The sequence below is a fragment of the Eublepharis macularius genome, chromosome 16 (assembly GCF_028583425.1).
Source record: "Eublepharis macularius isolate TG4126 chromosome 16, MPM_Emac_v1.0, whole genome shotgun sequence".
Lineage (NCBI taxonomy): Eukaryota > Metazoa > Chordata > Lepidosauria > Squamata > Eublepharidae > Eublepharis > Eublepharis macularius.
The window spans coordinates 11,163,952-11,176,758 of NC_072805.1; the positions used below are offsets into that span (position 1 = coordinate 11,163,952).

General features: G+C 45.2%; 1 protein-coding gene across 1 annotated transcript in view; it reads right to left on the minus strand.

The window, feature by feature from the left end:
• Positions 1 to 12,807, minus strand: part of VWF (von Willebrand factor) — a 214,944-nt gene that overhangs the window by 29,763 nt on the left and 172,374 nt on the right. The window contains exons 41-43 of the mRNA XM_055000628.1: positions 10,722 to 10,826; positions 6,983 to 7,188; positions 4,388 to 4,537 (exon numbers count right to left, since the gene is read on the minus strand). Coding sequence (XP_054856603.1) covers positions 4,388 to 4,537; positions 6,983 to 7,188; positions 10,722 to 10,826 — 461 coding nt within the window. The remainder of the gene's footprint in view (positions 1 to 4,387; positions 4,538 to 6,982; positions 7,189 to 10,721; positions 10,827 to 12,807) is intronic.

The window sequence follows — 12,807 nt, forward strand, 5'->3', positions numbered from 1 at the left end:
TAAAAATTATTTTAAAATTTGCAAATTTAAACCAAGATAAAATGCAACAGATGAGCAAGAGTTTGGTCTTCAGAATGTTACTTTATTTATTTTCCATTATTCCCTGCTGTTCTCCACAATGGGAACCCGAAGCCACTTACATCATTCTATACCCCTCCATTTTACCACCATAACAACCCTGCGAGGTAGGTTAGGATGTGTGTGTGTGTGACTGGCCCAAGTTCACCCAGCCAGCTTCCATGGCAGAGGGGGGATTCGAACCTAAGTTTGCCAGATCCTAGTCCAACCCTCTAACCACTGTACCACACTGGCTTCATGTGCTTTTGGTCCCTGTTGGGAACAAAGGCAGGGTACGAATGAAGAAAATAAATAAATAAATGCCTCCTGTTCTGACAACATCCAGCTAATGATTTTTTTTACACAAATAGATTCTGCAAGAACTAAATATTTTCCTTCCACTCAAACACTAGTCCGCCTTAAAATCCATGTCCTTTTGATCTTTATTGCTTATAATGGCAAGCCCTTTTACACTCAGACTGAACATCTGGGGAAAGACAAATTTTGCTGCTTCAAAGAAAACTGTCAGTCTGAAATACTGGAGATCAAATTGATGGCTTTCATGGCCAGTCTCTCTACACTTTTAACATATATCATGTCCAAACACACGTGGAGTGAACTCTCTAGCTTTACTGAGCAAAACAGTAGCCTAGATGCCAGAAAATATTTAATTTACATATAATCAATCAATTGGGGATGATTAAAATGCATATAATAGAAAATGAAGGGGAAGATTAATTATAGTTAGCAGTGGTGATGATATCATGCTCATAGGTGCACAACTCTTTGGAACCAGGAATTATGCATGTGAACAAATAAAGGTTCCATGCTTTTGTTTGCACAGGAATTTAAAGCTGTTGTTTTCTGTTACAAGTGTGGTTTGATTTGGACATGTTCATGTAAAAATTCTGTGGGCAAATTTGGAGACATTTAAGTGTAGTCTCATCACTCCTCCTAGTGGCTGACCCAGTAACTGCAGCATGACAGATTAGAGATCAATAACGACTCTTCGGTAGTTTATAGATAATAAATAGCTTGCAGAAGTTTGCTTCTTTAGAACATTTTATATGCCCCACCTTTTGCCTGACATAGTCACCACCCAAGGCAAGTAACAGCAGTAGAAACAATACAAAAATAATAATTGTTTACAATCATTAAAACCAGATTATTAGGAGTAATAAAACAGATAACCCAGGGCCCACTTTTGTAATTTTTTTTAAATTATAAAGAACTGATCAAGCCTCACATCTTAACACTGTAGGAAGAGATGATGAACTGTGGGCTGGATCCAGACAAAATTTTCAGGGGCAGAACGGCACTCTCCCCTCTCAGTTCAGCCTGCTGATCTCCATGAAATGCTGCAGGGACAGGGGGCTCTCAGAAATGACATTAGGGGGGGGGGAGCGGTCTGCAGCAGAAAGGGGGAATGGGCCAAACTGGCAGTTTAGTCTGAATTCAACTGAATGGTTTTAATAACAGATGACAAAACAGGGTTGCACCAACCTGTAACTGTTGTTCATCGAGTGTTCTGCTGTGCAGGTAAACATGGGAAATGTGTATGCGCTGGCTGGCCAGCACAGCTGGTTGTGGAACTGCACAGAAGACACATGTTCATCAAATGTTCTTCTGTGCAGACACATATGGGAACTGCGCATGCGTGGACCATCCTACACATGCGCAGTTCCCATGTCGGACTGCACAGAAGACACAACGATGAACTAATTGTCATCTATAATAAGAAAAAAGTATTTATTCTACCAGAAGGGATTTCTACGCTATTTGTTGGAATTATCTACCCACGATTCAAACAAGGACAGCCACCTCTGGGCACACATCTGGATTTCTAGATGTCTAATGCCACAACACTTCTTGCACTGAATTTTTAGCATCTTAGAATTTTAACAAATATTTCTGGCCTTGGTAAAAATAAAAATAAAAACTTGAAGGGAAAACAGTTCACAGTCACAATTTGGTTTATGAATTTTTTCATGGGGATTGAAGCTATTATTATTGCATGATATGGATATAGTTATAAAGGATAACATTTTGAAGGGGCATTTACTTTTTCAAAATGAATTAAAATCTGCTAGAAGGGACTGATTTTAAAAAATTAGATGCCATCTCTTCAGGGAACTGCTCAAGGCGGCTTACAAAGTAAAACATGATTTAAAAAAACAACATATAAATAATTTTTTAAAATTCCCAACCGCCAGAGCATAAAAATAGCCTAATCACATGCTAAAATGAATGGACATGGTTAAGTAAGCCCATCACTAAATTCATTTGCAAGAGAGGCTACATTTAATCCTGCCTCCGAAGGACTTTTCTCGGTGTCACATTTTTTTACCACTCAGTCGAACACAGGCAGTCAGGGAGTCTGGAACGCACAACCAACTGTAGTCGGCAACTGGCCTCAGAGACAACAACAGAAGCCAGACCTAAAATTGGTTTATTAATATTAGTCAAGCAAGAGGTGTCAGGTTTTATAACCTGGCTGTTAGCCTTTAATATAGCACTAGTTTACAGTGCATTAACGAATTGGTTTTATTACACAACTGAGAAAAACGTGCAAGTCTAGTTGTTCTTCCACATTACAGTCTGAAGGGGAATGAAACCATGGAAAAAGACTTAGGTTGAAAGAAAAATATAAAGGAAAGGTTCCCACACCCAGCAAAAACAGGTCTGTAGTCCCGACACACATTGCACGAACAGAACACCTGGAACTGAGCGGAAACCGTGGGCTGGAGCCCATAGACCTGTTCCATGAAGCGTGGAGCCTTTCTCTGGCTGCTGGCACAAGTACCTTCCCCAACCCAAGGACTGCCTCTTGCGTTGGGGAAGGCTCCTTGGAAGGTAATATAAAGCATTAGATATTGCCTTCAAATAGGTAGTTTGGAAAGGTACTTTCAGCACTGAGCAATGGTTGGATCCAAGCCAAACTGGGAATATCCACCAATTCCCCATTCCCATTGCAGATTAACTCACGTCATTAATTTAGTGTGGCTCTAACCTAAAGTTCAGTAGCGGCATGTGTTACGGAAGACTGGGGGGAGGTCAATGATGCTTACTTCAAAGAAAGATTTTTTTTTTTACTTTCTTACCTCTAGAAGGTAGCAATCTTTGTTTGCTTTGCCTAGATACAACTGGAAATATAATTTTATTGTAATATGTGTGTGTGTGTGCGTGTGTGTGTATAATTCTTTAATTCTATAATTCTTTAATTTAATAAATATAATTCTTTAAAGTTGACAGTACTGTCCTATTAGTTTTTCATAGATCAAGCCGGGATGAGAATGGCCTACAAGGCCCAGACCAAGGTAATCTAAATGGAAGAGGCAAACCAACCAGGCAAAGCTCGGGAAGAGCCAGAGCAGAGCAAAAAAGTACGTTCTAGGCTTAGTAAATTAATCTCAATCAGTCTGGCTCAAATCTGCATAATTACAGATTCCTCGTATAATTAGACTTCCTCACTGTTCCCCTTCTTCCACCCATCTGTTGCTGCTTTTCTCAAGTCAGTCAATTGACAACCATGACCCTGGGGGGGAACACTAAATCGATTCTTTTCCAGTAAATGAGCTAGATCCTTCTTGAAGCAGCCTGGCCCTGTAGCGCAAGCGACCTACTCCCAGAGGCACAGCTGCGTGGTGCAGAACTAAGCTTGAGACAAACTTCAAAGAGGAACACAGAGTCAATCTGATCAGAAGTTTGCTTCGCATGTAATTATGGGAGTTGGATCCCTGTAATTTTGGTTGCAAGTCACATTCATGTCAAAGTTTCCAGCGTTCCTAGGCTTATCAGTGGGCTATAAGTAAGAGCAGGTGGCCAGACAAGTAAAAAAAAAAGCCTTTTCCTGCTTTCTTTTGTAGAGGGTTGCTAAAAGATTGGCGCCAAGGGTGCTCACGTGGCCCCAGCTGGGTCTGCATTCAGTACAAAACCAGGAATACAAGGGAATGGGGCCCAGCACGTCTTTGGAGTATTTTAGCTGTCTGACTAGCCTGAATTTTATAAAATAGTAATGAGCAGAGTGGCACCTTTAAGTAACCAATTTTATTGTAGCATAAGCTTTCGAGAACCACAGAAGCTCTCTTCTAATAAAGTTGGTTAGTCTTAAAGGTGCTACTGGACTCTTTACTATTTTGCAAATACAGACTAACATGGTTAACTCCTCTGAATTTTACAGGGGCTTTCTAAAGTAGTTTACACTTAGTTAAGTTTTGTACCAGTTTTTGCTACCTGGATAGTAGTAACCAGTAAACAATTACAAATTTTTTGGACAGCCAATAGCTAACACAATGGAATTGAAGTGATCTTGAGCTATTTCCTTACATACCGGTGGACAGATCGTGTTGCAGTCTTCCCGAAGACATTCTGTGATTCGAAGTCCGGTCACAGCATCTTCCATGTCTGTGCAGGTACACTCTGTACAGCCTTCCTCCCAAGTCTTCCCAATGGGATAGACAATGTTTTGATGAACACAAACCTGCCAATAATTAAAAGAGCAATCTTTAGGAATTTTTTTAAAGAAATATATTCTTTGGAAAGCTTTTAAACAAGTACCATAAGATAGTTACTAGCTTAAAAGAATGATAAAAATTGATGGTAGAGACACCTGTTTGGCAATTGGCCATTTAAATGGGAACTCCGGGTTCCGAAGCTGAACACCTCTGAGTATCTATCAAGGGCAAATAGCAAGCTTAAGAAGAGGCCAATTGATTTCATTCTCACTCTCCCTGTGGCCTTTTCAGAAGCCCCTGGCTGCTCACTAGGACCAAAACGATGCTGGGTTAAATGATTAAGGGGAGGGGCTGTGGCTCAGTGGAAGAACACCTGCTTGGCATGCAGACGGCCCAGGTTCAACTCCCAATGAACAAGAAAAACCTCCAGGGTACACGAAAGATGAATTAAGTGTTTTTGTAAAAAAATTTGTGCAAAGTGCCAAGTGCCAAAGTGCTAATGTACAAATTCAGTCAAAAGTCCAACCAGTATAGCTTCACCACAGGGTGGTTACTTGAAGCCTCCAGAGATGCAGTTCATGATGAATTAATCCTTTTTTCTGTTCCCTTGTAAATTGCGTTGGTTCCTGTGTGGAGTCTTTCCAGGAGACAACGTGGTCTAGTGGTTATAGTTGGAAGCCAAAAATATGGCTGAAGAGGCTGACGGGTTTTGCCAGCTTGTAATCCTGTTTCGGCAAAATGCTTTTTCAAAGGCTCATAACTATATTATACAAAGTATTCCAACACCATAACAGTCATCTCAAGGTCAATGAGTAATCTGACGGACCATTGCCATCAATTCCCGGCATCTCCAGTTTAAAAGGACCAGGTAGTACATGATGTGAAAGATCTTCTCCTGAGACCCGGGAGAGCTGCTGCAGTCTGAGTAGACAGTACTAACTAACCTTGATGGACCAATGGTTTGATTCAGTATAAGGGTCAAACCGCACGAGACAAAATACACTTGAATTACACTCGAATTACACTCAAATACACTCGAATTACACAATAGACTCGAATTGCCCGTGTAATTCGAGTGTATTTTGTCTCATGTGGTAGTGAGACCCTAAGGCACCTTTGTGTGTTCATGTTTGAGGCATCTTGGTCTGATCCAGCAAGACAGCCCCTGTGGGTGACGATGGACTTTACTAGTGTGGATGGTTTGAACTTTCAAATGTTTTTTGATATTTTTAAAAAAGAATTTGTAAACAGATTACTTTGTTGAAAAGTCTATCAACCAATCGACACACCACTGAAGCCCAGAACTGTACCTAACACGTGAGCATCAAGTGGGTCTAGAGTGCAATTAGAGAGATAAAATTTCCAGATATTTTGAAGCCACTGGAAAACAAATTCCAAGAGGAGGACTTGGGGGGGGGGTCATAAAGGTAGATATTTTAGGGAAATTAAAACATATGCAATACTTATTTTATCAGAACCAATTTTAAATTTGCTTAGCCAACATAAAATTATATTGGTACATTTATGAAATGTGTAAATGCTGGTTTTATTGGACCAATAATTTCAGATATTCCCACTGTTAAGAGACAGAGCAGGAAGCTATGCCCTAAAGTACCCTATGACCTGCTTGTGCCGTTTGGTAAACCAGAAAACAATTAGTGCTAAAAAATGACCATCAGGATCACAGTAAAAAAGGAAATTTGCCCTGGGATGGATCCAGCCAGCTTTTCTGCTTGTGAAAAAGGGAGTAGATCAGACAAATCAAGTTGTGCAACTCTACAGTGGGAGGGAATGGGAACTACCTAGTACAATCAAGAGGAATTTACTACTGATTGTCTTACATAGTTGTTTGAAAACATTCTCAGGGAAGAGGGCTATAACAACATATTCCCTTAAAAGGCATTTCATTCATCATTCTAAAGGAGGAGGGAGTATCTTCAGCTTTTCCCAAAAGACACTAGGGTGAATCCTACCCCTATCCTACCACTCCACTAATCAAATATTATTAAATTATTCATTTATTTATTAACATATTTATAGTTCTTCTGTTGAAGGAAAGCTACTTAGAGAATAGTTGGATCCAACCCATCAGATGGAAACAGAAAACAGAGAGCAATCCTCCTCAAAAGCGTGTCCCATATTAATTAATGGGCCTTACTCCCAGGAAAGTGTCCTTAGAATTGCAGCCTTAGATGGTGGAAAACGCAAAATACAATAATTAATGGGTATGATTGGAAAAACAGATCAGCTAATGCATTCAGTAAAAACATGGACTACATAAAATCATGTGAGACATTCTTATAAAATCTGGAAATGTGGGCAGAGCAACCTCTTTTGCGTATGTTGGAGCAATGCCCTGTTGTTTTAGATTACTGGAGTAAAATCCTGACAGTAGCCCAGTCCTGATATGAGCCTTGCCAGGAAAGAAAGATTTTCTCCAGGAGTGAGAGGGGTAAGTTCATTATTGTCACCTTGTCTGGAATGCAGGTGGTAGATGTACAGCCACAGTCATTCGACACAGTCGTAGACGAATACCCAGCAGGGCAAGCTGCTGTTGAATTGGCACAGCTGCAAGTGCACTGATATTCATCACAGCACTGGGTCTTCTTCACAGTAAGCGTCCGGTGTGGTGGGCAGAGAGGCGGAGACTTTGGCTTGCATTCATCTTTTTTACAGACTAGCAAATCAACCAAAGAACAAAGAATATTTATTTATTTATTTAAAATATTTATATGCTACCTTCCAACCCAAATAGGGTCCCCAAGGCAGTGAACAACAGAGACGAAAGCATTTAATGTTAAAATAACTTGTTAAATGAAGATATAAATACAATAAAACATACAGACATACAAACAAATACACATAGCCAGGTAGGAGGCCAGTAAGTTTGCTAGGGGCATTCTGGGAGGTGACATCATCACACGGGGCGCAGCAACCCCCCCGGAAGCACTCCCACAAGGGGGGAGTTTGAATCACCCTCCGCACCACTGGTGATCTAAACTCCCCCCCCCCTTGCTCCAGCTGACTGGCACCACTCAGCTGGAGCAAGGGGAGAAGTTTTTTAAAGTTTAAATCACCCTCCACACCACTCACCAGCAGTGCGGAGGGTGATCTAAATTCCCCTCTGTCTGGAAATCAGGGGGTGGGGCCACTGGCCATGTGACCATTTTCAAGAAGTGCCAGAACTCCGTTCCACCACATTCCGGCTGAAAAAAGCCACGGGGATGGATCCAAACAATTGACTTCATTCAGGAAATCTCTGAAATTGCCCAGCCACTATTTCATAGAATCATAGGATTGGGAGGGACCTCTAGAGTCATCTAGTCCAACCCCCTACACAACGCAGGAAATTCACAACTACCTCCCCCCGCCATACCCCCAGTGACCCTTGCTCCATGCCCAGAAGATGGCAAAACACTGTCAGGACCCCTAGCCAAACTGACCTGGGGAAAATTGCTTCCTGACCCCAAGGTGGTGATCAGCATTACCCTGGGCATGTAAGAAATGCCACGAGAACTAAGCACTGATGTAGCCCTTCCTGCCCTCCCGCTCATGATCTGCCCAGGTTCACAGAATCAACACTGCTGTCAGGTGGCCATCTGGCCTCTGCTTCAAAACTTCCAAAGAAGGTTTGTTCAGGCACCTTGCTCAAGAATGGTACATTTGAGACTGGGCGGTAGTTATTAAACTCTCCTGAATCCAGAGTATGTTTCTGTATGAGTCAACATACCACTGTCCTCTCTCACAGAGACATTCACCGTCTTCCAGTCTCAGGGCACCAGCCCCCCAGCAGATTTAAATGGCAGGAGGGGCAAGGGTCGTACAAGTAGGTGGTATATTGTCGAAGGCTTTCACGGCCGGAGAATGATGGTTGTTGTGGGTTTTCCGGGCTGTATAGCCGTGGTCTTGGCATTGTAGTTCCTGACGTTTCGCCAGCAGCTGTGACTGGCATCTTCAGAGGTGTAGCACCAAAAGACAGAGATCTCTCAGTGTCACGAGGTGGTAGGTCTCAACATTCTGAGAATTCTGTCTACATCCTCAAACTGGACAAGATGAAAGGTAAGTCACAGGACAGATTGGCACCTCTGGAACATCCAATCTGTCACTGCTAATGTGGAGTCCAAATTGGAAAGGATGTGAAATATTTTATCCACAAAGTGATCGGCCAAGTGATTGCAGCAGGAGGCAGAACAGCCCATATCCTCCTGTAGGCCAAAACCCAATAGGCCCCTGACCACCCAGCAGAGGTCTATACTGTGTGGATGCAGCGGCAGTAAATATTGTTCCTTTGCCACCATCATCACCATCTATCTAGCCCACTCCTCGTCAGATTCATCTGGAATCATTCTCCACTGTCACTGCAGTCATCTCCCCTGTCTTTTCATCATCTGCAGCTCCTCAATAAACCGAGGGGCTACCTGGGCTCCTAGACAGGAGGGAGGCTGCTTAGGAGTAATCGTGTTGACTGCCTGGGTCATTTCTTCATTCCAGAGGTCAACCAGGGTATCACCAGGAGAGTCAATGGGAAAATCCTCCAATGCAGTCTGAAAACCAGTCAAATCCATTAGACTACTGGGGTGGATCATTTTAAAAACATAGAATCATAGGGATGGAAGGTACCTCTAGGGTCATCTAGTCCAACCCTCTGCACAGTGCAGGAAATTCACAACTACCTCCCCCCCCCACACACACAGTGACCCCTACACTCCATGCCCAGAAGATGGCAAAATGCTGTCAGGATCCCTAGCCAAACTGGCCTGGGGAAAACTGCTTCCTGATCGGCATTACCCTGGGCATGCCATGAGAACTAAGCACTGATGTAACCCTTCCTGCCCTCCTTCTCATGATCTGCCCATGTTAACAGAATCAGTATTGATGCCAGATGGCCATCTAGCCTCTGTTTAAAAACCTCCAAAGAAGGAGAGCCTACCACCTCCCAAGGAAGCCTGTTCCCCCGAGGGACCGCTCTGTCAGGAAGTTCTTCCTAATGTTTAGCCCAAAACTCTTTTGATTTCAGCCTGTTGGTTCTGGTCTGACATTCTGGGGCAATGGAACACAACTCCATGCCATCCTCTACATGACAGCCCTTCGAGTATTGAGGATGGTTATCATATCACCTCTCAGTCATCTCCTCTCCAGGCTAAACATACTGAGCTCCTTCAACCTTTCCTCATGGGACTGGGTCTCCAGACCCCTCACCATCTTCACTGCCCTCCTCTGGAGGGCTTCCCGCTTGTCTACATCCTTCTTAAATTGCGGTGCCCAAAACTAGGGCTGCCAGACCCCCGGTGCGGGCGGGGGATCCCCTGCCCCCACCCTGCCACCCCTGCCCCTCCCTACCTGGCCAGCGGGGGGGGGTGCGCACCTTCCATGCGCCCCCCCTGCGGTGCTGTGCGCCCCCGCGCACAGCAACCGCCAGGATCAGGCCTGTTCTGGGCTGGAACGGGGCCCCTGTGGAGCGCGGGAGCGTTCCTGCGCTCCGCAGGGGCCCACAACGGGCCCAATCTACGCCAAAACGGGCCCGATCCGTGCCCATTTTGGCACAGATTGGGCCCATTTTGGTGCGGATTGGGCCCGTTGTGGGCCCCTGCGGAGCGCAGGAATGCTCACGCGCTCCACAGGGGCCTAAAACGGGCCCAATCCGCGGCAAAATGGACCCGATCCGTGCCAAAATGGGCATGGATCAGGTCCCTTTGGGTGTGGATCGGGCCCTTTGTGGGCCCCTGCGGAGTGCAGGAACGCTTCTGTGCTCTACAGGGGCCCACAACGGGCCCGATCCGCACCCAAACAGGCTGCGTGGTGACGTCACTTCCCAGCAGTGACGTCATCACGCTTGCAGGAGCGCGCCCCCCCCCCCTCCAGGTAACAGCCAGGTCTCAATCTCCCGCTGGGAGATCGAGGGGGCCTGGCAACCCTACCCAAAACTGAACACAAGACTCTAGGTGAGGTCTAACCAGAGCAGAGCGCTCCCACCCCTGCAGAGTTTTGGTTTCCTGTAATATATAACAAAGCCACTGAAGCCGGGTTTTTGCATACTATTACTATATACTTATAAAAGATTGCCCTCAGAAAGCTCTTATAGATTGCCAGCAGACGGGTGGAAACCTTGTTTATTCGCAACACACACCTGTGTTATTCACACTCTTGGGTGCTCACACAGAATTACCTACGGAAATAAAATCAGCATTTGACACTTCAAAGGAGTCTTACCGCAAGCGTAATCTGGCCTGCATTCCCCAACATTTGTCAGTACAAGCTGAAGGCCGTCTTCACAGTGAGGTACAGGAGGGAGTTCACAAGCGACAAGATCACAAACTAAAAGAGGAACAATAAAAGAGGTGACATCGCACAGCGACCTCGACGGCAAATCAGCATCAGGGGCCAGCATGGCTGAGCCCCTGATGAGGCTCCCAATCTAGCCAAGGGCATAACTCCCCAACTAGGCCGACCTCCCATTTTCCAGCTAGGATTATCACCTGAAGATGAGGCCTGGAGTTCTTCAGAAATTACAAATGATCTGCAAACTACAGTGATGGGTTCGCTGGGAGAAACTGGGGGTAGGAACAAGCAAGCCAACATCATGGTCTATGACATCACTTTTAGTATAAAACCAGAAGGGTGTTATCATGCCAGGGCAGGGTTGCCAGGTCCCCTTACCCTCCAAGCGGGAGGGGGGAACCTGGCATTTGCCTTCTTCAACGTCTTCACATGGCCACAAAGCAGGTGTGCTCCCGGGATAACATGATGATGTCACTTCCCGGAAGTGAGGTCATCCCACAGTGGCCAGGCGTGTTCCAGCACTTCAGAGTGGACCAATTTGGGGCCCATATAGGACTGATTCAGCCTGTTTGGGACCCACTCCAGCCCACTCCAAAGCACAGGGGCGCTCCAGGGGCAGTGTGATGAAGTCACTCTCAGGAGTGATGTTGTGCCACCCCAGGAGTGCGCCTGGGAGGCCTATTCCCCCACCTTCCCTCCCCATTGGCCAGGTGAGTGGGGGGGAGGTGGAGGGGGGGACCCATAATCCCTATGACAGGATGAGATGATGACATCATTTCCAGTTTTATGCCAGAAGTGGTGTCATGCATCAGCATGTCATGTCATGGACAGCATGCCATGGACTTCAGCATGTCATGGACACACCCAATTCCTTCCATTCCCGGCCCCCCATCAACCTATGACGTACTGGTGAGGGAACAGGCAATGGCCAGGAGGTCTCCCTCTATAGATTCAGCAGGAAACCTGCCCCTCCACCTACTTGGAGAAAATTGATAGTGGAATCTATGGTAAACCACAGTCCCATAGTCTGAGAGAAAGGAAGTTCTAGAGTGACTCCATATTCCCTCTGAGCTTCCTCCCCAAACTCCACTTTCTCAAGTTCCACCCCCATGACAGAACTTGCATCTCTATTAATACCCACAGGAGAAGTTCCTAGAGGCAGCACGGAAAGCAGAGGGCAAAAGAGTCAGATACAGCTGCCTGTTCCAGGCCCAGTCAGTCCAGAGGCCTCTGCAACTCAGCAATGACTTTTTTGGCTCTTTTTACATACACAAGTGCTAACAGGGCTAAAAGGAGTGTGCGAAAATTACACTGTGGTCCCTCTGACACAGCTGCAATAGAGAAGTGGAAGAAAAGAGAGCCACAATTGGGGCGCGGGGGGTGGGGGAGACAGCCACAACCAAGGGCAGAAATGTGGCTGCTCCTGAGGTAGAGGGACGCTGCTCTGGTGGGACTCACAGAGCAGCCAGGCCTAGCAGATTGGACATGAAGTAGGCCTCTTTCCCTTAGGTTCCAATTATTATTAAGTTCAGTTATTAGTTGCTATCTTGTTAATACAAAAAGGAGCCATTGTGCATGGTTGGGTGACTTATATTTGTTCTTCAAATCACCACAAAATGTTCCCATGCATGTCTGCACTGATTACCAGGAAAAAATGCACCTGAGCACACAAGCATACACCTCATGTGGATAAGGCCTCATGTTTATCAGCTCTATAAGTCACCTACACGTACAGGCAAATGTACAAAGGACAAGTGAAGGCACTGCAGACATGCCTCCAAGAAGCAACACTGATATATATGATGCTTCTCTTTCCCTGCAATGGCCCTTGACATGCTTAGTCACACGTCATTCTCATGCTGCGTGTAAATTGTGCAAGACAAGAATGCATGAGCATACAGGGGGAGGACAGTCTAGAGAAAGCTGACGACTTCTTCTCCCAATAAGAACTTGACTAGTAAACAGCCACCCAGATAACATGACCGGGCTGTGTATATCCTGTGGTTAAAAATTCCTT